Raw genomic sequence first — 25,521 nt, 5'->3', positions numbered from 1 at the left:
TTGCAAAAAACAAAAAAGTAAGTCAAAAACAAAGCAAAGACAAATGACGAGGAGCTAAATTTTACAAGCAAAATTAGATAAAAACTCCAAGTAAAAAACAAGCGCATTATACCTAAGCAGATCTTTACCTCCTCGGTATTCCTACATTCGAGGAGTTCCCTGGTATTGATAAATCTCTTCGAAGTCCTCGGGTTCCCATCCTCGTCTAGAATAATTTCACCCCTCTTGTTCACCCATTCAGTAGGAGTGAAACCATCAACGTAGCTCTTCACGTCCTCAAAGCTGGCTTTGTCTTCGGCTGACAAATCAGCTTCCCTAGTCATGTACTCTCGATGACCTTTATGAAAATGAACATATGTCCAGCTCAAAGGGAATTTGAGTTCCATCCTAGTCAAAACTCTCCCCGCGGCATCCCTACGAACAACCCCGTTATCATCCAAGTCAGGTCGAGGCTCTAACAAGTTGTCCCGAGCAGCAGGAGATTCTGGTCGGACAATATAATACCGTTCCTTGAAGTGCCGAACATAATCAGTGAACATCTTAAAAAGTCTCACATCATCTTGTTGCTTCAACGAAACCCAATTTTGCCGAGGAACCGCTCGGTCTTCACCCCTCGTACTTTTGCACTGGATATTAAAAACGCGTAAGAAAAGTGGAAGAGTCGGTCGAACAACCCTATACTCGCACAAATACTCATAAGCCAAAATGAACGCCCACGAATTTGGATGAAGCTGGGACGGGGCTACCCTTAAAGTTTTAAGTACTCATATCATAAGGGGGCTGAACGGCAGGCGAAACCTCAGCTCCTTAAAAACAAACTTGTACATGGCAAAGCCATGCTCGTCAAAACTAGAGCATACCCTCTGATCTTCGTCGGGCATGTAGGTTAACCAGTTTACTGGATCATTCCTCCTCCTCCGCTCGACCACCGTATGCAATTTTGGATCATCACGAGTAAGCACTGAGGCTATTCCCCGGGGTTCCGGCCCGACCCAATCCAATTTAGGATCCGTAATCGTATCGAACAATCTATACCTCTCGGCCCCCTGACTCTCCATTACCTCCTCGGTATCTGACATATTAAACCTGAAATACAGTGAAAACAAAGTGAATTCGACAATCAATCAAATCCACCCTTTCACCGCAATTCAAGTGAAAGGGCGCAGAATAGGGCGAGGACGTTGTCCCCGACCAAAGCCCTTATCAAATGGCAACGTAAGAACCGGGGACAACAAATGGAAGATAAGGGAAACGAGGACAAAGCTCCTCGTCACGAATTTTTAACATCAAAATTTGTTTCAAAAATTTTCTAAGTTAAAAACGGGGACGAAGCTCCCCGTCACGAATTTTTACATCAAAATTTGTGCCTAAAGTTTTCTAAGTTAAAAATGGGGACGAAGCTCCCCGTCACGAATTTTTAACATCAAAATTTGTTTCAAAATTTTTCGAAGTTAAAAACGGGGACGAAGCTCCCCGTCACGAATTTACGAATTTTTACATCAAAATTCGTCCCTAAAATTTTCTAAGTTAAAAACGGGGACGAAGCTCCCCGTCACGAATTTTTAACATCAAAATTCGTTGCTGCTAAATTTTTCTAAGTTAAAAACGGGGACAAAGCTCCCCGTCACAAATTTTTAACATCAAAATTTGTTTCAAAATTTTTCTAAGTTAAAAACGGGGACGAAGCTCCCCGTCATGAATTTTTACATCAAAATTCGTTCCTACGTTTCAAAATTTTTCTATGTTAAAACGGGGACGAAGCTCCCCGTCACGAATTTTTAACAACAAAATTCGCTTCAAAATTTTTCTAAGTTAAAAATGGGGACGAAGCTCCCCGTCACAAATTTTTAACAACAAAATGTTTTTTTCGTTAAAGGGTAAGAACGGGGAGAGATACCTCCCAGTCATGAATTTTTAACAACAAAATTCTCCTCGACATAAAACCCTAAATTTACCCAGAAATTTAGCCTATGTTCATCTAGTGCCCGACAAATTCATCTAGTGCTCGGCAAATTCAAACTAAATTCATACTATGTTCATCCTATGTTCATCACGTTTTTCATGCAAAATCCAGAAAAACTACTAAACTGAGCAAAAACAGTAAAAAAAACTAGATCTAAACATGCAAATACAAGAAGAAATTCACGAATTACCTTGATGTTGAAAGAAAATCGAAAGAATGAGATTTGACACTTGAACAAGAGCTCCAGAGAATAACAGCAGCAACAAAACGAAGAGAGAGAGTGAAAAATGAATTCACTCCTCTCTATTTAAAGATATCAAAGGCCATACAACGAAAAGACGCTTTGATCCAACGGTTTATACACCCCCTCGTAAAACAAAAAGCAATAAATGCACCTTTTCACATTCCAACACAAATCTCTCCTCGTCGCCATGAGCACCAGTTCTAAAGAGAAGCAATCTTTCACGAGCACGTGCTCGTATAAAACGCAACGTTTCACAAAAAATCCTCCTCGCAAATTACTTACGAGCAATGAATTCAACCTCCTCGTAAACATCATGAGGAGCACATAAATTTACGAGCACGTCCTCGTAAACATACACCAAGTACTTGTTATTGGCAAAGCTTAAACGAGCATCTCCTCTTGAACAAAGTCTACAGAGGTAACGAGAACATCTCTCCTCAACATTGAGCTTAGTCTAAAAGTCATTACTCCTATCTCTAGGAGCAACGACATGAGGGCTCCTGTTCTGGACTAGACTACAACTAGTCCACTTCATACCCCATAAAGTCCATAATTGCTTGTGTAACACCCAAACCCATTATTTATATATTTCTACCTTAGTAAAATCTTTTTCAAAATACGCAACGGAAAATCACATTTAATTTATTGAATATCGGTTCGAGTATTACACTCCTCTACCAAAATAATACTAATGTAGTTAATTAGTAAAAATACTTGTTTATACAAATGTTAAATCAACTAATGTATTTATTAGCTATACAAAACAACCTAGATAAGGAGACTCTATATACATATAAAACCCCTTTTTCCCGTGTCACAATCAGAGCAGAGCTTCACCGACGACTCGACATCGAATATCACAAAATCCTGTAAAAATCTGGACCCCCAACGGTCCAGCACATAACACATAAAAGAGAGTTAGATAACATACTCAAAATATAAGTGTAAGTAAAACGGTACTTAACACTTCTTCATACTCATGCATAATCATACATTATACATATGCATCACCATCATTCATGCATATTCATATATCATGCATATACTTCATTTATCACCTAATCAATCATCCACAAAATACACCAAACATATAGTTTCACGTCGTCTCGGACAATACCAAAACATTAACAAATACATTGTTCAGATTATGGTCATGACGGACCCTGCGTTGTTCATTTTATAGTCATGACGGACTCTGCTCCTCACATACGGATTAACAATCAACATTTACCAAGTATGTGTCAAACATCATTTATTATAAAATGCACACATAATCCCGAATGCAATCTAATGCTTCACATTCATGTTATGTCCTCTAGACACCTCTAATGCATGTGGTACCATCGTCTTTATCAGAGTATCTCACCTCCGATATCCGTCTTTATCAAACAAATATAGTTCGATATCCTTCTTTATTGGACAAGCCAATATCCCTAAATATTCATGATGCATGCACTCAAAACTCATGAATATATTCATCAACAATTTTGGCATATAGCCCGTCAACAATAACGTGGAACACTATCCAACGTCCGTCTTTATTAAGATAATCAATACCTTAATATCCGTCTTTATTAGAATAACATAATTCTAATATCCTTCTTTATTAAGTTGATTAACACCTTAATATACTTCATTTATACTTCATACATGATTAACAATCGTTATAAGCATCAACAAGCATCAACAAGCATCAACAAGCATCAACAAGCATCAACAATCATGTAAGAATAAGACACTGATTGAAAATACATGCAAAGGAAGATAGCAGATGAAAAATTGGTGAAATCTGCAGCATTTCCGCCTGGGGCGGAAATATTTACGTTTGAGGCGGAAGTTTACGCCTGAGGCGCAAAAGTTTACGTTTGAGGCGCAGAAACATCTGAAAGGTTGGCTGCTCACTGCTCTTCCGTTTCAGGCGGAAATTATTGTGCCTGAGGCGGAAAAACATGCGTTTTCTACACAAAAACGCCCAAAAATCCCATTTTTCATGTTATAAATCCCAAAAGAGTTTGTATTCAAGCATAACAAACATGGATGAACACAAAAGGACAGTCCATTTCTCAGATCTACATCATAAACATCGAAAAAGTAAAGATTGAACACTTTTTCATCAAAACTCTCAAGAACACAAAGTTCTTGAGTTTAATCCATTAGAAAACTCGTTTTAACCATTATTTCCGTTCATTAATCATGTTAAAAGCATGTTAAACATATTAAGAACCTTAGGAACGATTTCCATCAAGAAAATCCATTCCAAACTAAAACGAAAATGGGGTGGAGGAAGTTCGGGTGAGGAGAAATCGACATTCTCCCCTTCCTCGGGTCACCCACGAATATGAAATCTACTCTCTTACCTGGATTCGAAGAAAACACGACGAAGCTCTCGAATCCCTAGCTCTCCCTTTGCCCTAGCTCCACAAACTCTCCTCTCTTCTCTCAAGAACACAAGACTTATGAGAAAAATGAAATGTTCTCTTCTCCCCCCTCATGGCCATAAGGGCGCCACACACACTCACAAGGCCCATTGGGCCTCAAGCCCAATTGGCTTGGCCCAATAACACGATAACTCTCACTATTCGCTTAATAACTAAAGTACTCGATAAATAACTCTAGTTATTAACTTAATTAAAATGCCACGTTAAATAAAATATTTTAACACATTAAAATTAATAATTTGAAAATTGGGTCGTTACAACTCTCCCCCACTTAAAAGATTTTCGCCCTCGAAAATTACGCAACTAAAGCAACTCCGGATAACTCCTGTATCCGACCCTCCAACAAAACGCTCAAAACGCTACACATTACCAAGTTTGACAAAATTAGTTTATCCCATCCAACACAATTTTTGTCCATTTATCAACAAGAGATCAAGGACGGCCAGTTCCTCAATTTATCGATAGATAGTCAACAATCATGATATCGGCATAAACCATTCTTATCAAACCGCTAAAACGTCAACTTCTCACGAAACATCCATAGACTCACATTCTACGGTACACATAATGCTACCCACAATAAGTACAACTAATCGAACACACTCCGAAAAGATACCCCCGTGGAATACTTCCACAACTCCACAAATCCTATAAGTCTCTGATTCCCTCATGGATCACTTAACCGTGGTACACCACTTAATCATATTCGAATCTTATTCCAACATATCACTCGATAATTCAATTCCAACAATCACTTGATGACCAACATTCTCAAATCTTCCTTGACACATCCTAGAAATTATCGTTTCCAACCGTCAAATTCCTTTTCTCACATTGAGTGGAATTCAATACGACTACTTTGTTCCCAAGTAATCTCTCAACCAATATTTGCATTCCTTAACGCAAACGTTTTCCAACACCACTTCTCCTTAGTACATTCGATCCCAAAATCAAACTCTTGAATTAAATCCACAAAGCTCCAAATACTCGTCATACGATCTAATCCCATCCATTAAATTCTAATCAACCTTTGTCTTAGTATTCTTACTAATGACTCCTTGTCTACTCCCAACATGACATTTCTAGAAAATTTCTAAAAATTCTCGTCCAAAAATACATTTTAAGTTATGCACCAAATCACTACCGTTCCATCATCCATGATGAAACAATTTAAAATCCTTTACTTCATTGTCACCGATCACGATCATACTACATCAACATCCACGATGCATCTAACAAAACTAGTCTCTACCGACTCTTCCATTCCACAAATCCAAATTCCTTAGCAAATACTTACTCACTCTTATCTTGTGGGCACTACCAAATGCTCTCTGACACTTACCTTAGGCATCACCTTCAACTCCTTACTATATGTGCTCAAACACAACATCTACTCACATGTGCGGTAATCCTTTTTCGCAAACTCCCACCTAACACAAGTCACTTCCAACATGACCTCATATTACTTATTCTCTGAACGTTCTCCAACGGCTAACTTTCTTATTTCAAATCATTCTAAGACGTTACTACTCACTTAGCTTCATCTCAACCTCCAAGGCTCTACGTTCTCATTCAACTTCGACACAAATTGCCCTGTCATTATCCAAATCCAATTACCCTTTCTTCGGCATGCCTCTCACAAAATCTTTCGAATTGTTATCCTACTTCCATCTCCGAATAAACTCGACTACTCATACAATCCTCACTTCCAACGATTCAACAAACATACCAAACCTATTATGATATTTCTCAATTCCATTCTCATTTACTTTAAAACCTACTTCCCTTCATCGATTAATTAACACCAACGGTTCACTAATCTTCACATCTCTTTTTCTAAGCTTCTCAAACCTCTTCTAGAAATCACCTCGCATACTAGACTTAGAACTCCGACTTGTTCAACCAATTCAACCTACTACCATATGCACGACTCACATAAAGCTTCTTACTCAAGAATCCGGTACAACATCCGATCCACTTGGATGACAACTGACTTCAAAATCATCACCTCCTCAAAATCTTAATCACTCCCTCTTCTTCATATTCGACTCATTTCGATCAAACAGATACTTCAACCTTGGTCCATAAAAACACGCCTCCATACTTTTAGTGCAACACACGATCTCCAACCGTTCCGAATACTCTTCATCTCACTTAACCAATCTCACCAACTCCCTACGGCGAAACACTTAGTCTGACAACTTCTCTTCTAGTAGTTTCTCACAATTTGTTGCTCCCATTCATTCCACTTCGAACAACGTCACCACTTCCTGAATATTCCGCTTCAAGAGCATCTCTACTCATCTCATCTTCTCACGATCGAAACATCTCGAAGGGATATAACCTTCTCCCCCACTTATCTCAACTCCACTCGTACTCTTCCACTAGAACTTCCGGTGCTCACACCTAACGGTTCTATCGTCTCTAAACATATTCTTCCTAAGAAGAAACTAGTATCGACATCGTTTACACGCATGTCACATACAGGGGAAAAACCCAACCCACGATACCTAAACACTAACACAAATTCATGCAAGCATTCAAGTAACCTATACTTCCCTCACTTCTCAAAGTTAGGAAATCAAAACAACACAAGAAAAATGAACATTGAATAGCAATAATTCATACTCACATTCAATCAACTCAGAACAAGACATTAACAAAATAAATTTCTTGTTTGGCTCCCTCGTTTAGCAAAAGCTAGCGAGCTCCCGGCGAGACAAGTCAAAAACATTCACAGGATTTAGCAAGACTTAGCGAGACTCAGCGAGGTTCATTCTTCGCCTAGCGAGCACATCCAAAAATCTGGGTGCTCTGCTACGGTTTTGAACTTACGCTCACTAAACTCTCGTTTTCTCGACTCACTAATCCACAAAATCCAAAACATCAAGCATATAACATCATTATATACTTGAAAGTACAAATTAGAATCATGCATCACAATTACAACATAGGATTATGAGATCTTCATGTTTTTACTCATAAAACGCATAGCAATTCAAATGCCTAGTAATCATCTAGCACATGTTATAAACAAACATATAACAAACACATACTATGACACATTAATATCCTACTCTTCTCACCATTTTGAAAATTAATTTTCACTCACCCAAAAGAAAATAACTCTATATTTTCATCAAAATCTTCAAGAAATAATATTAGTTTTTAAAATTATTTCAAATCATTACCACATGCAGTTTTATATCATGCCGGATCGTCACATGCAGTTTTACATCATGCCGGATCATCAACAATTAGCAAATAAGCATCAATCCATAGGAGTATAGCACTCACACCATTACTCACAAAAAGAACGAATAATTTAATCCAATTCACATCACTCATAGTTCCTAAATGAACAACATGAATGATTTCACAAAACAAACACAACAATATTGTTAGACAAACACGACTGACACACAATACTCACTTGGTCTGACTGCATAGACCTGCTCTGATCGACACATAACCCACACAGTCCGAAGACAACGGGGCTCTGATACCAATTGTAACACCCAAACCCATTATTTATATATTTCTACCTTAGTAAAATCTTTTTCAAAATACGCAACGGAAAATCACATTTAATTTATTGAATATCGGTTCGAGTATTACACTCCTCTACCAAAATAATACTAATGTAGTTAATTAGTAAAAATACTTGTTTATACAAATGTTAAATCAACTAATGTATTTATTAGCTATACAAAACAACCTAGATAAGGAGACTCTATATACATATAAAACCCCTTTTTCCCGTGTCACAATCAGAGCAGAGCTTCACCGACGACTCGACATCGAATATCACAAAATCCTGTAAAAATCTGGACCCCCAACGGTCCAGCACATAACACATAAAAGAGAGTTAGATAACATACTCAAAATATAAGTGTAAGTAAAACGGTACTTAACACTTCTTCATACTCATGCATAATCATACATTATACATATGCATCACCATCATTCATGCATATTCATATATCATGCATATACTTCATTTATCACCTAATCAATCATCCACAAAATACACCAAACATATAGTTTCACGTCGTCTCGGACAATACCAAAACATTAACAAATACATTGTTCAGATTATGGTCATGACGGACCCTGCGTTGTTCATTTTATAGTCATGACGGACTCTGCTCCTCACATACGGATTAACAATCAACATTTACCAAGTATGTGTCAAACATCATTTATTATAAAATGCACACATAATCCCTAATGCAATCTAATGCTTCACATTCATGTTATGTCCTCTAGACACCTCTAATGCATGTGGTACCATCGTCTTTATCAGAGTATCTCACCTCCGATATCCGTCTTTATCAAACAAATATAGTTCGATATCCTTCTTTATTGGACAAGCCAATATCCCTAAATATTCATGATGCATGCACTCAAAACTCATGAATATATTCATCAACAATTTTGGCATATAGCCCGTCAACAATAACGTGGAACACTATCCAACGTCCGTCTTTATTAAGATAATCAATACTTTAATATCCGTCTTTATTAGAATAACATAATTCTAATATCCTTCTTTATTAAGTTGATTAACACCTTAATATACTTCATTTATACTTCATACATGATTAACAATCGTTATAAGCATCAACAAGCATCAACAAGCATCAACAAGCATCAACAATCATGTAAGAATAAGACACTGATTGAAAATACATGCAAAGGAAGATAACAGATGAAAAATTGGTGAAATCTGCAGCATTTCCGCCTAGGGCGGAAATATTTACGTTTGAGGCGGAAGTTTACGCCTGAGGCGCAAAAGTTTACGTTTGAGGCGCAGAAACATCTGAAAGGTTGGCTGCTCACTGCTCTTCCGTTTCAGGCGGAAATTATTGTGCCTGAGGCGGAAAAATATGCGTTTTCTACACAAAAACGCCCAAAAATCCCATTTTTCATGTTATAAATCCCAAAAGAGTTTGTATTCAAGCATAACAAACATGGATGAACACAAAAGGACAGTCCATTTCTCAGATCTACATCATAAACATCGAAAAAGTAAAGATTGAACACTTTTTCATCAAAACTCTCAAGAACATAAAGTTCTTGAGTTTAATCCATTAGAAAACTCGTTTTAACCATTATTTCCGTTCATTAATCATGTTAAAAGCATGTTAAACATATTAAGAACCTTAGGAACGATTTCCATCAAGAAAATCCATTCCAAACTAAAACGAAAATGGGGTGGAGGAAGTTCGGGTGAGGAGAAATCGACATTCTCCCCTTCCTCGGGTCACCCACGAATATGAAATCTACTCTCTTACCTGGATTCGAAGAAAACACGACGAAGCTCTCGAATCCCTAGCTCTCCCATTGCCCTAGCTCCACAAACTCTCCTCTCTTCTCTCAAGAACACAAGACTTATGAGAAAAATGAAATGTTCTCTTCTCCCCCCTCATGGCCATAAGGGCGCCACACACACTCACAAGGCCCATTGGGCCTCAAGCCCAATTGGCTTGGCCCAATAACACGATAACTCTCACTATTCGCTTAATAACTAAAGTACTCGATAAATAACTCTAGTTATTAACTTAATTAAAATGCCACGTTAAATAAAATATTTTAACACATTAAAATTAATAATTTGAAAATTGGGTCGTTACAGCTTGCCGCACCACATCCATGTTAGCAGAACATGGTGGAACCTCTCCACCAAGATAGGAGTAGATCACTACTTCACCCACTATCTAAGGGTAATATCTTGGCAGTCCATCTTATTGGGCCTAACTTGATCCAACCCAACAAGAGAACCTTTAGCCCAGAGCTGGGGGCTATATAAGCTCTCCTATACAGGAGAGCTAGGTAACACTATTCATTTACTCAATTACTTTCTCTCTCTTGTATCTCTCTTGCTCTCATTCTCTCTCTAACTTTGGCATCGGAGCACCTGCAAGTACAACCCCCCTCTGTAGATCAGCTGCTCGACCCGCCGTCAACCATCTACTCAACGGACTACTAGCTGGCCATCCACTTATTATGATCAACGGTTAAGATCAGTTATATATATATACCAGTGACCAGTATATATAAGTAACTTATACTAAAATAAACACCTATAATATGGGCATTTAATTAAATTGCCTATCAAGTAGGGTCGATATATAACTGTGAAGAACCAATAATAAATTCACAGTTACAACTTATCAATCAATGTAACCTTTTTTATGATACTATATGTTTCTTTACCCAACCAATTCATACAATCAACCATCAAACTTTATCATTGAGTAATGAGTACACAATCATAGCTTTGCACATGTTGTCTTTTCTATTTTTGTTGATCACAATTTAAACATGCTGTCTACCACATTCGTACAAGCACCGAAGCACTTCACATACTCTGCCATTTTTTCTTTTGTCAAGTAGTCTATAGCTACAAATTTCACCTTAAAGGTGAATGAAAAAGTGGAGTGTCCAACGTTTGAATCCGACTCCTGCATATATAATATGATGTCCCTAAGTAGACTTTATACTGTGTTTTCTTGATATTTTTTTGTAAATTTTTCAAATAAAAATACCTCAATAATAAATAAATTTTAATAAAAAACACTCAACTCATTTTAATATACAGAGTTTTTTTTTCCAATAATACAGCCAATTTGTGACTTTATAATACAAGCACAATATCTACCAAAAAGAAAAATACCAACACTATTTATTATTATTTTTCAATAATACCCTCATTTACTTGTATAGTCTAGGCTTAAATGCAGTTTTACCCCCCTGTTTTGATTAAATCGGAACTTTACCCCCTGTTTTAAAATGCGGACTTTTACCCTTCTGTTTTATAATTTTTTGGATTTTGCCCCCCTAAAATTCTGCTTTCGAGTCCAAACTTCAAAGCTTCGCACAAAACTCAATTTAGATCAATAATTCACCAAACTGATACCGAAATGACCGTAATCGAGTTAGATTTCTACAGAATCAAACCCCACTAAATTTGGAGTTACAGAGAGAGATTAATTACCGTTTTAGTGAAGGTATGTCTTCCAAAATTCTGCAAAAAATCTGCTTTCGAGTAACAACTTCAAAGCTTCGCACACAACTCAATTTGGATCAATAATTTACCAAACGGATACCGAAATGACAGTAATCGAGTTATCTTTACAAAGAATCAAACCACACTAAATTTGAAGTTACAAAGATAAGATTAATTACTGTTTTAGTAAAGGTATGTCACCCACAATTCTGCACAAAATCTGCTTTCGAGTCAAAACTTCAAAGCTTCGCACACAACTCAATTTGGATCAATAATTCACCAAACGGATACCTAAATGACCGTAATCGAGTTATCTTTCCACAAAATCAAACCCCACTAAATTTGGAGTTACAAAGAGAGATTAATTACCGTTTTAGTGAAGGTCTGTCCAATTACTAATTTTGCTGAAATCTACTTATGACCTTCAAATTCAACATCGTCTACCAAACAAATCGTAACTCCAAATTTGAAGAAATTGAAATGACAACAACGGTAATTTTGTTAGCTTTCCAGACATGTAAATAATATTAAAAAATAAGCTACATGATGAGAGATATGACAAAAATACCAGTAGTCGTTCCATACAATAATTAATTTGGACAGACCTTCACTAAAATAATAATTAATCTCTCTGTGTAACTCCAAGTTTAGTGGAGTTTGATTCTGTGGAAAATTAACTCGGTTGCGGTCATTTCGGTACCAGTTTGGTGAATTATGGATCCAAATTAAAATCTGTGCGAAACTTTGAAGTTGAGACTCGAAAGCAGATTTTGTACAGAATTTTGGTGGGGGGCAAAATCCAAAGAATTATAAAACAGGGGTGGTAAAAGTCCACATTTTAAAACAGGGAGGGGTAAAATTCCGATTTAATCAAAATGGGGGGGCAAAACTGTATTTAAGCCTATAGTCTATAAAAATACCAACACTATTTATTATTATTTTTCAATAATCCCCTCATTTACTTGTATAGTCTATCCACCTTACTTTTGTTTAGAATAAAAACTATGTTATTGTTGAGTCTCATTTGTGAGTAAAGTGCATACTATAACAGCTTCGTCTGTAACAGGTGTGGGATGTGAGAATCTGGAAGATTGATCCTTCAAACTCACAAAACAGAACATTGATAGCATCTTCTAGAGTGACTCTGAAAAGCAACATGCCTGTTCCAGATAATGCAAAAGAAGCTGGTGACATTCTAAAGAAGCATGCAAAACTGTAAATATTGATGTCATCAGATTTTAAGTTAAATGTTATTTCTATAAAGATATATGTACATCATGATACACTTTGTACCTTTTTTGTACTATGATGGAGGCAATAAGTTTTAGCTTAGAACCTCATGCCTACTTGATACCAATGTTTTAATTTGTAGACCGCATCAAGTGATGCAGCTGCAAAATTGCATTGTGTCAACGCCCACAAGACCACAACCACACCAGGCCACAATTGCAGTGTGATTGGTAATCATATGGAAAACACAATCAAAATACCGCAATGTAGTGCTCACAGTAGTTACTTTTCTACCTCCCTTTCTCTTTACATCATTGATTTAGAGAGCATTTAAAGGATTAGAGATATTTTAAAATGATTAAGTTGATAATAATGAGATATTATGTGGAAATGAAATTTTAGAGATAAAATCCAAGCTGAAACCTCATGGACAGCTATAGGAGACTTAATTTAACATTAAAATTAACAAATATATACAAAATATGGATTACATGAAATGGTCCATAAGACACAAGTTAGGTAAACCTAAAAACCCAAATAATTATGCCAAACTTTAGGAGTAGTTATTATTTTAAGTTCTATTTTGGTCAAACAATTCACCAATACCACGCTTTTGAAAATAAATCCTTCCATACTGGTTTACTGCATGGATCTATGCAGAGCAACAATTATGCCAAACTTAATGGAAATTATATGAATGGAAATGACATACATCTGGTCAACAGCAATTCACATTCAACCAAGCAAGCAAGCATAATTCCATAAAGAAAAAACCCACATAAGCATTGTTTACAATGTTAGGAAGCTGAGTTCTTGCGAAAGGATCTTGATCTAATAGTACTTCTATTTTTCTTTCCAATGCCTAAAGTTCTTGGATTACATGATTATAGATAAACTAGCATCCTAAAATAACAGCCAAAGCCGGCAACGACCTTAATCTATGAATCACTGATACAGACATGGGACACAACACTAACACTCACCGGTGTAGAAAGGGGATTTCACACCTATTTTGTTGAAGATATTACACCGGTTTTGGTCCGGTGAGATATGTGCAAGAAATTTACCCCCGTTATAAAATAGGTGTTAAAAGGGTTATGTTATACCGATTTTTAATTAAAAAAGGTGTAAAATGCGTATTATTTACACTTAATTACAAAAAATTTACACCTATTTTAAATTATAATAGATGTAAATTGTCTGTTGCTTTTACACTATTTTTTTTAATGATTTTACACCTGATTTATGTAGAATGAATGTAAAATGTTTTACACTTTTTTTTTTTTTAAGATAACCGATTGAAATATACTTCTTTATTTTTTTATATAAATTTTAGATATTCATTAAACAAATCATTCTTGAAACAAAACAAAAAAATAATAATCAAATTCTTAACTAATTTGTACCCAAAAAATCATACATTGAATATAAGCTATATTTATATTTTGTTTTCAATTCCATTCATATTGTCGTCTTTTCTTCATTTTCTTGATGATCTTGTTGCTTTAACTTTTCAACCACTTACATTTGACACTCTTGTTGATTTTACTCTTTAACCATGTGCAAACAAATTGAGTCATGAGTTGTTGAGTTTTGTCGATTGAACATCTACACGTTGAAACACATAATATAAATTAAGAAACTACCTAGTATAAATAATTAATTGACTTTTTACCAACAAAAGAAACATTAATTGACCTACATCAGTGGCAAGTAAAGAATCCGACAATCATAATCCGACAATCATTAATTGACCTACATCAGTGGCAACAAAACAAATAATCCGACAATCCAAAGATACAAAAAGAAAGAATCCGACAATCATAATTAGATAAAGTCAGCATTTTCGAATCACTAAAAGAAATAACTTAAATGTCAACAATATAATGATATTAGTAATTTTTATTTAGGGAAAACAATGGACTAACCAATATTATTATTTGTAGGATCTTCAACATCTACTTGATTTATGTAGTTTATAAATAACGTCAACGCCAAGTGAAAAAAGAATTTTTATATGAAATTTACAAAATATAGATATAATTTTCATTCACTACTTTATCACATAGTTTATAATGGCAATAGTTAATATGCATAAGCCTTTTCTTATGTATGGTGCATAAGTCATTCACAGCCATCAGATGATTTTACACGTGTAATAATCATAACTGAAGAACTTTCTATTTTTGCTTGCTCAATTTCGGCCACATTTTATACGCGATTCGATCACCGATTTCGAAAACTAATCCCGGAAACATTCATAAAATCGAACGACGATCAAAACGGTATAAAGAACGTCGAGTTTCGTTGATTATTGAGGGAGAACGAACCGGGTCGACAAACCGGGTTGTCGCGACCCGTTTCTGCAGAAAATGGGTGAGGAAGATGATGAACAGTGACGCGCCTCCACGCCCAGTCTCACTAGCAGCGCGTGGGGGCGCGTGCGGTGCCAAGGAGACTCCAATTTTTTTTATTGTTTTTACATAAAAATAGTAAATAATTTTCTAGAAATTTTGGGACCAGTTAGGTATTTTTCTGAGACCTGTAACTATTTTTAGTTAATTAAACTAGGTAAATATGCTTTTATAAATATCAGATATTAATAAAATTTTCCCAAAATTTTATTTAAGGTATTTTGAATTATTTGAAATGGTTGGGGATACCTCACTCTCTCCGGTTTTATATCGTCTTAAAAATTTAAATTTATTTCACAATTTTTATTAAGGGTTAAATATGTTTTTGGAGAACAACTCTTAGAAACCATTCCACAGCAAAAATGGTTTCATACCTTTATACACTGAAACCATTAGTCTAGTTAAATGGTTTCATGGCGTTATACACCGAAACTATTATTATAGTTAAATGGTTTTATATGAACATTAGTGTCAAGATTTTATACACTGAAACCATTAGTCATTTTAATTAGTTTCAAGATGTTATACACTGAAACCATTATTCTAGTTACATGGTTTCATAGCGTTATACACTGAAACCATTAGTCTTGTTATTTGGTTTCAAGATGTTATACACTGAAACCATTATTTTAGTTAAATGGTTTCATATGGGCATTAGTGTCAAGATGTTATACACTGAAACCATTGTTATTAAGTAAAACATCACATAACCATTTTACAAAACCATGCTACATAAAGCAAAAAATCATATAAAGCAATTAGGATTAGTTTAGTTGAAAATTTTTTGGATAGTATGCATGAGATATTGGATTCGATCATTTTTTTATTGTAAAGAAAAATCGATATATATATAATTAATGTATGAGATTTTATTTATATTGTGATTATGATTGATAAAACATAAAATTAAATTGTATGTTTGACAAGTATGCTTTATATATACATGAACCATTCGTTATTATGTTGGGCTTCGAGGGGGTGTATGACGAAAATTAATTAAAAATGGATTTTTATAATATATACTTCAAAGGAACAAAAGTTATTATTTAATTGGAAACGGGGGGCGCGCTAGAAATTTGGGGGGTGCACTAGAAGTTTGGAGGAGGGAAAAAAATTGGGGGCGCGCTAAAAATCTAGAGAGGAAAAAAAATTTGGGGTGCTCACAAGAAATCTAGGAGAAAAAGGAAAAAAAAACTAGGGGGTGCGCTAAGCAAAAGGGGACGCGCAAGTAATGAGGTAGTATATTGGGGGCGCGCGAGTAATGGATTGCCTAATTTTGGGCTTGGGCTGACTTTGGGTGTAGGAAGCAAGTGTATGCATGGTGCATAAGTTTGGGCTTATGCACCATAACCACACCCGTTTATAATAACTATAGATACAACTTTAAAACAACACAATTGTTTCACCAATTCCCTTATTGACCAAATCATTGACAAGAAAGAATGCACAGAAGAGAAACCCTAGGGTAAGAACACTTCTTATTGTAGATATAAGAGATAATGATAAAGATTAAGAAAGATGTTTATATTTATATTAGAGTAACAAACAAAGAGATAAGAGGTGTTCTGGACTGGGCCAAGAGCTGTCCCAATCACTTCTGCCCGACATTTGGGGCACAGCCCAATAAGGGGAGACTTCCCCGACACATCAGCCAATGACGTGTCCTGCTCGACATAACGGATAGGCAGCACGTTAAACACGTGCTCATCTATCCATGCATGTTGATCCACTCCGTCATAGCTTAACAGCTAAGCAGCACGTTTAGCACGTGCTCATTCACCCAACCATATCCGTCACGGAGCTTATCCCTTACCCGCGAATAGCGGAACGACTCCAACCAAGATAGAGGCAAAATAACGGCCTCCCCTACGATACAGGGACTATCTTGGCAGTTGAGTCTATTGGGCCGGTTATCCCGGCCCAGTAGACCAACCCCAGTAGACCAACCTTTGGCCCAGCGCTGGGGGCACTATATAAGCTCTCCTAGACTGGAGAGCCAGGGATTCTAAATCATTCTATACCTTACTTTCTCTCTCTTCTTTGTATCTCTCGTTCTCTTGCTGACTTAGGCATCGGAGCACCTGCAGGTACAAACCCCCCCTTCGGTGTGAAAGCTTGCTCAACGGACCGGCCTCAACCTTTCTGATCATCAGGTTAGATCAGTGGCGCCGTCTGTGGGAAACTGAGTTCTTCCCCATCTTTACTCTTTCTCAAAGAAACAAAGATCAAAACCGATTCCGTTTTTCCACAAACAACTTCATCATGGCTAGTTCATCACAGCAACTCAACACCAATACCGGCGACGAGAACGTGCTCAACGTTCCACCCTCTCCGCCGCCGCAACATAACACCGTTCTGTCACCGGTGCGTGACGATACCACCGTAGCGCGCGGCCTAGAAGCCGACTCCCGCGACGGACGGGAAACCTCACTCTCGTCCGATGAAGAAGACGTCGAGGTCCTAACCGATCGTCGAATGGGCAAACGCCCGCAGTTCAAGCAAGAAACTCCGGCAAACAACGCTGGACAGCCCGCCACCTTGGCCAATTCCGAGATCACAGCCTTGATCGCTGCTCTGAAACAAACAACGGAGGCCATGCAGGCTCAAGGTCGTCGACTAGACGAGCAAAGTGAAAGAATCGCCGCGCTGGAAAGGAACCGGCGCCGCAGAAAGACCAACTCTCCCCCGCGGAGACACCAGGCTACTCCTTCCCCTCCCCATCCGGCGGGCGTCAAACATCGACGCCCCGACCTAGAGAGGGTCGAAGTTACTCCTTGGAAGAGGGATCGTACTCCTCCACATCGCGAGGGTAGACTCTCCCCGGGCAAGAAAGGGAAACACGAAGCTCCGCGCCGCCATTCACCACAAGCCGTCGTAACGGACAACGGAACGCAGTTCACGGATAAAGGATTCCAAGACTTCCTTGCTGCCCTGGGAACCAAGCAACACTTTACTTCAGTTGAACATCCCCAAACTAACGGGCAAGCCGAGGCCGCCAACAGAGTAATCCTGCGCGGCCTACGACGAAGATTGGACCAAAATAAGAAGAAATGGGTCGAGGAGCTCGAAAGCGTTCTTTGGGCCTATCGCACAACACCACACTCCACGACCGGGGAAACTCCATTTCGAATGGTATACGGGACAGAAGCAGTCATCCCCGTGGAGGTGGGCGAGCCATCTCGCCGAACCGAGCAACCGCTCGAAGAGGAAATGAACTACGAAGATCTCCGTGAAGAGCTTGATCTCGTCGAAGAGATCCGTACGGGGGCATCCCTTCGGGAAGCCACCCTTAAACAAAAAATAGCTGCCCGACATGACGTAAAAGTCATCAAAAGAGAATTTGAAGTGGGCAGCCTCGTCCTAAGACGAAATGCTAAGGACTCCCAGGATGGTAAACTGGCGGCCAACTGGGAAGGACCATATCGCGTCATCGACAAAACAGAAAATGGCGCGTATTATCTCGAGGACCTTCGAGGAAAGAAACTTCCTCGACCTTGGAACGCCCAAAAATTAAAACAATATTACAACGAGCAACGAGCCCGACACCTCGACAACGGAAAGCACGCGGGCACACGTGCTCGATCCAATAATTGAAAAGGAGATACTCTGGCTCAGGAAGGGCAGAGCATCTCCCTGACGGGGATGACCTTTGAGACAAGCTCCCCGTCTTCGTGCCAAGGCTTAACGCCCAGCTCGCGATGGGAAGTTCAAGCCGCGGGGGCGGGCACAACAACGTGTCGGCGTCCGTATTAGCCTCAGAAACAACTCTAGGCGCTTAGACAGTTCCCTAAACTGTTTAAGTTAAATCCGAGGACGACCTCCTCGACGAAACGCGCTCGAAAGTAAAAACTTGCAAATAAAGAAAATGGTTTTGTCGAGCAGGCATACAATAATGTCGAGCAAGTCCACAAACGTCAAAACCAAAAATTTGTTAAGTTAAAAACGAGCAAGCATAAAGACATGCATAACACATTTCGAACAGGCATAACTTAGCAAAAACAAAAAGCGATAATTTAAACATACACACGAGGAAGATGAAATAAACGAGCAGGATAAAAATTAACGGGCAAACACCCAACATTGTCATAAATAAAAATACCGGGCATAAAAACCCACTTGTTCGGATATTACAAAAACCGGGCACGCAGGCCCCTAAAAAATTGTTATAAAATGACAAATAAAAATTACAAGACAATGGCGCGCAGGCCCAAATAAAAGAGTCGGGGAGGATCAGGTGCTTTCATCGTGACCCTCTTGGTTCCCATCAGGGGCCTTCTCTTCCTCGACAGCCTCAGCTTCAACATCCTCCTCCCCGTCATCATCATCACCATTCTCTTCCTCCTCTTCATCCTCCAGGGCCATCTTCTTATAGTCCTCCGGAATGACTATCTGCCCGTTCTCAACCCTTTTTAGCTTGTGAATGCCATCAGTGATCAAACCACGCTCAGCATTCACAATCTCGAGTTGGGCGATCGCATTGTTCCACCCATGCACCATGCTCGCCAACATCAGGCTCCCGAGCCTCTTAATTTCCTTGACCAGGTCTGCTCGACTTACCAGCCTGGAAGTTTCAATTGCCTCGTCGGCAGCAGGAGCAAGCTTGGACTGCAGGTCACCTATAACCTCCTCCAGTTTCTTCTTCTCCTCGGCACCCTAGGTCTTTACCTCCTCGAGCTCTTCCTTAGTTTTCTCCAACTCCTCTCGAGTAACCCGGGCTTCTTCCAACAGATTCCCATAATTCTCCTGCTTGCCCCTAAGATCAATGAGTTCACCCTCCAGCTTCACAATATGCCCCTCCAGCTTGGCATTCCGGGCAGCCAACTTCTCCACCTCATGAGTTGCCCCCCCCTCATTCAGAACCAAGGCCATCTCCGCCAGCCGGATGACAGCAGCAACGTCTTCATTGAGCTGGTTCTGTCGGGCAGCTAAAGAGACCTCCGATTGCTCAAGCACGCGGGGAGGACAAAGCCACCGTCCCCCTCCGACAGGTCGACGATAGGAGTCATCTGTTCCTCCCGCTGCCTCTTTGCACGACCTCCCGGGGTCCCAGCGGAGCTTCCCACCGGTGAAGATTGAGTGATGCTCCCCGAAGCAGTCTGTTCAGCAACCAAAATGTTAGGCTTGGACCTCCTCACCTTTTTCTTTGGTTTCTCTCCCTTATGCTCAGCAGCTATCCTCATCAGCTCGGAAGCAAGATCAGCCATTCTGCCTGTAAAGTCAAAAAAGTGGTCAGAAACATGGGGAGAAACACAAAAATTTAAACTGCTAAAAATAAAACAAGTAAAAAACGGGCAGGAATCAAAATAAAATACCCAGCAAAGTATCCTCGGATGCAACAGTTTTGCACGACAATAGCAGTTTTGTATTCACAAAACGAGGTTCGATCCTTGGTTTACCATGCTTATCTAACGCAACATCCCCTAAGCTGGTTATAACTTTACAAGGCTTAAAGCCATCCACATACACTTTCAGCTTCTCAAAGCCCGCCATCTCTGCCGGGGACAGGTCCTCGCCAGCCGTTAAGTACTCGTCGGTCCGCAATAAGAAATGCTCTGACGACCACGACAGCGGGAAACGAAGGCTCCACTCCGTTACCTGCTCCCCCTCCTCGTCCAACTGAGGAGACCCATCCTCGAGGAATACAGGCCTGTCCATATATAGAGAGTTCAAAGCAAACTCCGTCACCGGCTTCACCACGTAGTATCTCTCCTTGAAACCCCGAGCAGACTCCACGAACATCTTAAATATCTTGCTCGATTGATGCTTCAAGGAAATCCAACCCTGCTGGTCCCCGACTTTCTGCCGTTGGATTTTGAAGATATAGAAAAATAAAGAAACAGTGGCTTCCACCTCCAGATACCGACAAAGGATCTGGTACGCCCGGATGAACGCCAACAAATTTGGGTGAAGCTGGGAAGGAGCCACCCTCAACCGGCCAAAAATCTCAGCTTCAAGATTGTTGAAGGGCAGCCGGTATCCCATCTCCTTGAACGCCATCTCGTACATAGTAAATCCACCTTCCGTGTACGGCGAACAAATCCGCTCCCCTTCCGCGGGTGCGTGAACCTCCCAGTTGACCGAGCCAGCCCCCTCGGCGATAGTAAAGAGCCGGGGATCTTGGGCAGTAATCGTCGAAGCAATGCCCCGAGGCTCGGGCGCAACCCAAGCCAGCTCCGGGTCGGTGATTGTGTCGACCAACTTATGTTTTGACGCCGCTTGGCTCCCCGTAGCCTCCTCTGTGTCTGACATTTCGAATACCTGAAAAGCAGCGAAGATAAAGTGAATTCGACAGTTATATCAAATCCACCCATTCACCGCAATTCAAGTGAAAGGGCGTGAAATAGGGCGAGGACGCTGTCCCCGACCAAAAGCCCTTATCAAAATGGCAAACAAAGAAAACAGAGGAAACGAGGAGAACCATTAAACAAATCCTAAAAACGGGGAGAAGGTCCCCGACATAAGCTATCAACATTGCTCGACGCCCAGAAGCAAACGTAGTTTTGCATAAAATCTAAAGTTAAAAACGGGGAGAAGCTCCCCGACATAGAGTTTTTACAAACTCATCTATCTACACATTTCTCAAGGAAATAACGGGGAGAAAGTGTTGGAGTAAGCCCTAAGAGCCAATCTATTTTCATAGTATTTGCTTTAGGAGTTTGAATATAAATATGGCATTTCTTTATTATATTTGTAAGGTTGCAAAATAATGAAGTCCCTAGAATAGAAAGTCCGTTTAATAATTAAGTGTGACTTAATCATGAGATAATATTAAACATAAGGACACTATTCTTAAAGTATCCGTAGTCGAGCTTTAAGGTAAAGGGGATAACCTTAAAGCATAAAGACTATTATGAAGATAGACTGATGATCACATCTCATGGATCATGGGATAAGGAGTTATCAAGTCTTGACGTAGGTATAAATATTAGGAGTAATATTTATACTGGATTGACCCGCTATGAGAGTACTACATGCAAAGTTATGCAAAGTGTCATAAGTTACTCTCATGGTGATAATGGTGTAAACCGCCCTTAGACCTGAAACCACTTTGTACCCTAGATGTGGAGTCAAGTACTTTGTTGCTGATCTAACGTTATCCGTAACAGGATAACCATAAAGGCAGTTGATGGGTACTTCACAAAGCATGCTGAGGGACAGTAGTGACCTAGATGGAATTTGCCAATCCTGCATAACAGGATAAATGTCATGGGCCCAATATTGAACTGGACAAAGATGACACCAAGTATGTTTTGTGTTCAATATAGACATAAAGGGCAAAGGGGTAATTATACACACTGATATTATCACAAGAGGTTATGTTTAGATCACATGTTAATTTCTCGTAACTTGAGTAGCAGTGATGTGTTGCTAGATACCGCTCACTGTTTATTGTAATAAATAGTGATTTATTATAATTGTCAATGTTACGGAAACCTACAGGGTCACACACATAAGAACAATCTTGTGAGATTGGAACACCGTAAGGTACGGTGCACCTTGGAGAAATAAGGAAATATGATAAGGGTATTATGGTAATTAAAATGAGCATTACATCATATGGTATGATGCAGCAAGAAGGGGGTGCAAATATGTACTAGACATATTTACATGAGAATGGCGCCCACTATAGCCCATTTAGTTAAAAGGGCTTTAGTGTAATTTTGCCATGGCAAGTGGTTCTATAAATAGAACCCTTGTGGTAAGGAGAAACAGTTACACACTTTTGTTACTCATTCTCATGAGCCTTTGTTCTCTCCTCTCTTGAGAAACCCTAATCACCTTTCTAGAGTTTTTGTGAAAAACCCTAATCCTTATTTTGTGCCTCCTTTCTCCTAACCCTTCAAACCATTGGAGCTAGCACTCCATTGAAGGTTGTTGTTCGTGTGGACTGGCTAGAGGCGTTATACCTTTAACGCTTGTGATCAAATTCGTTGGTGACTTGGTGGTGACCTTGTTCGTGATGGTTCGAGGTTCTTGTTCGTGACCTTGTTCGTGATTCGAAGTGTTCGATAGCCGTTCGTGATTTAAAGGGAGTTTTCGAACCAAAAGGTAAAACTCTAAACACAATTCATGACCATTCGTAAGGATCACAAAAGGAAAATTTTAAAATTCCGCTGCTTTTATCGTATCAATTTTCCTTCAGTGGTATCAGAGCCACTTACGAAACCATGAATTGATGTTTGTTTAAATTCATGAATTCAGTTTTAATATGATTAAAACAGTTAATAAAAGATTAAAATCGAGTAATTAAAATTTGACGGTTGTTTGTGTATAAATTGGATGATTAACATTGAAACGGCTCCGGAATCCGACACTTGTATGGTGGAGCATGCGATATGTTGATTGTCCTAAGGTTACACGAACAAGAACGGTCAATACTTACATGTGATGTAAGTTTTGTGTATGAATTGGGTAATTAACATTGAAACGGCTTCGGAATCCGACACTTGTATGGTGAAGCATGCGATATGTTAATTGTCCTAAGGTTACACAATCAAGAACGGCCATAAACTTATATATGATATAAGTAACCGTAATGCAAAATGGTGTATGTGATATACCGTTAGTAATTTCGTTAAAATTATTATGAAAGTTATTCAATTAAAGCGAGCCGTGTTCATTTGTTTCGGAATCCGACATTTGTATGGTGAAACAATGACATGTTGATCAATTGGATTGAATTTTGTCATAAGGAATTTTGACGGCATGAAAGGGTTGCACAAATATTGTGTCATTAAAATTAGGATTTGCAAAACGTATCAAGTGTTGATGCGAAAAGTAGATGATAAATATATTTAATTTTGAAATCGTTTCAAAATTCTAGAAATATCTTTTAAAATTGTTTTAAAAGATAATATCATCAATTTTGGAAATATTTTATTCAAAAGGGTTTTGATTAAATAATTTTCCATATTTGACAAATATATTTAATTATGAAATCGTTTCAAATCTCTAGAAATATCTTTTAAAATTGTTTTAAAAGATAATATTGCCAATTTTGGAAATATTTTATTCAAAAAGGTTTTGATTAAATAATTTTCCATATTTGGAGAATTGTCAAAAGATTTAATTCTACTTTAAAATAATGTTATTTATTTTAGCAAATTTTGATTCGAAATATTTAATTGTGAATTAAATATTTGAATCAAACTTACCTGATTTGATCAATCGCCGGATTTAATTAATTATGAGACTTTAATAATAATAAAGTTTGTTTGTTATTATTATATTTGATGATCGGTTATGGCCTTAGTTTATTTATTTTATTGCATTTGGTTTTTAAATACGGCCTGCGTGTCGTGCCTTATCTCTATTCTCTATATTCTCTTCTCATCCACTCCCTCGTATGTAAAACGAGTATTCTTTTATATTATTATGTAATATTATGAAGAAGAAGAACAATGGAGGTCAACCTTGGAGATCATGCTTGGAGAAGTATAGATCGTTTTAGGTTAGATTAGGTTCTCTCATTGGCTTGGGAGAACAAATGCGCTATGGGCCATAACTGTTTCATTTTATTATATTATGTATGTTGATGCATGTTATGAATGGAGTGACGTCATTGTATGTAAGCCGTGGTAAGGTGAGATCAAATTAATTATAAAAGCCCTCAAAGGAATTAATATTAAGTTTTATTGCTTTCCAACGAATAGCGCCCTTCAAGATCAATATCGATCAATGTAGGTTTTGCCAACGCGAAGTGCATTGTCAATATTGATAAGTTGCGGTGAGGTAATTTATTTATCCGATCGCTATTTAATGGGTCTAACTTAACTAAAGAAAATATAATAAGATTATATGACTTTAGAAGCAAGTATTGGGTCATTCCATGTGATGGATTAGAATAAGTGTTATTCACCCAATAGAAAGGATATGAGAGTTGTATGAGATACAATTGGAAAGGAGTTTCCTACCTAAATAACTAAGTTTTGTGTAATCAGCCCAACGCTGACTTAAAACGAAGTGAAATATGGATCTCATTCTCACTAGAAAATCTTCCAACGGGATTTTCCGAATCAAATGTCGAGGGTCATTTGTTTTGAGTAAAATAGTGAGAGAGCGTATTTAATTAAAGACCAAATTAAATATGATTTAGTCATAATATCTTACATATCTTTGTAATTAGAATTTCGAAATACAATACATATTAAGTTGTCCTTATGAAGGACAAGATTTTCAGAAAGGAGTTTCTGTATTGGTACAAATTGAGAATTGTTCTC

At 38.3% G+C, this 25,521-nt stretch overlaps 1 protein-coding gene across 1 annotated transcript in view; it reads left to right on the top strand.

The window, feature by feature from the left end:
* LOC123909400 (1,4-dihydroxy-2-naphthoyl-CoA thioesterase 1) overlaps positions 1-12,997 on the top strand; it is a 37,907-nt gene extending 24,910 nt beyond the window's left edge. The window contains exon 3 of the mRNA XM_045960232.1: positions 12,724-12,997. Within this exon, the coding sequence (XP_045816188.1) occupies positions 12,724-12,876 (153 nt within the window). The 3' untranslated portion in view covers positions 12,877-12,997. The remainder of the gene's footprint in view (positions 1-12,723) is intronic.
* Positions 12,998-25,521: the final 12,524 nt, after the last annotated feature.

This window comes from Trifolium pratense, linkage group LG2 (assembly GCF_020283565.1).
Source record: "Trifolium pratense cultivar HEN17-A07 linkage group LG2, ARS_RC_1.1, whole genome shotgun sequence".
NCBI lineage: Eukaryota > Viridiplantae > Streptophyta > Magnoliopsida > Fabales > Fabaceae > Trifolium > Trifolium pratense.
The sequence above is the reverse complement of the archived record's forward strand: the minus strand, read 5'-3'. Positions and strand labels throughout refer to the sequence as shown.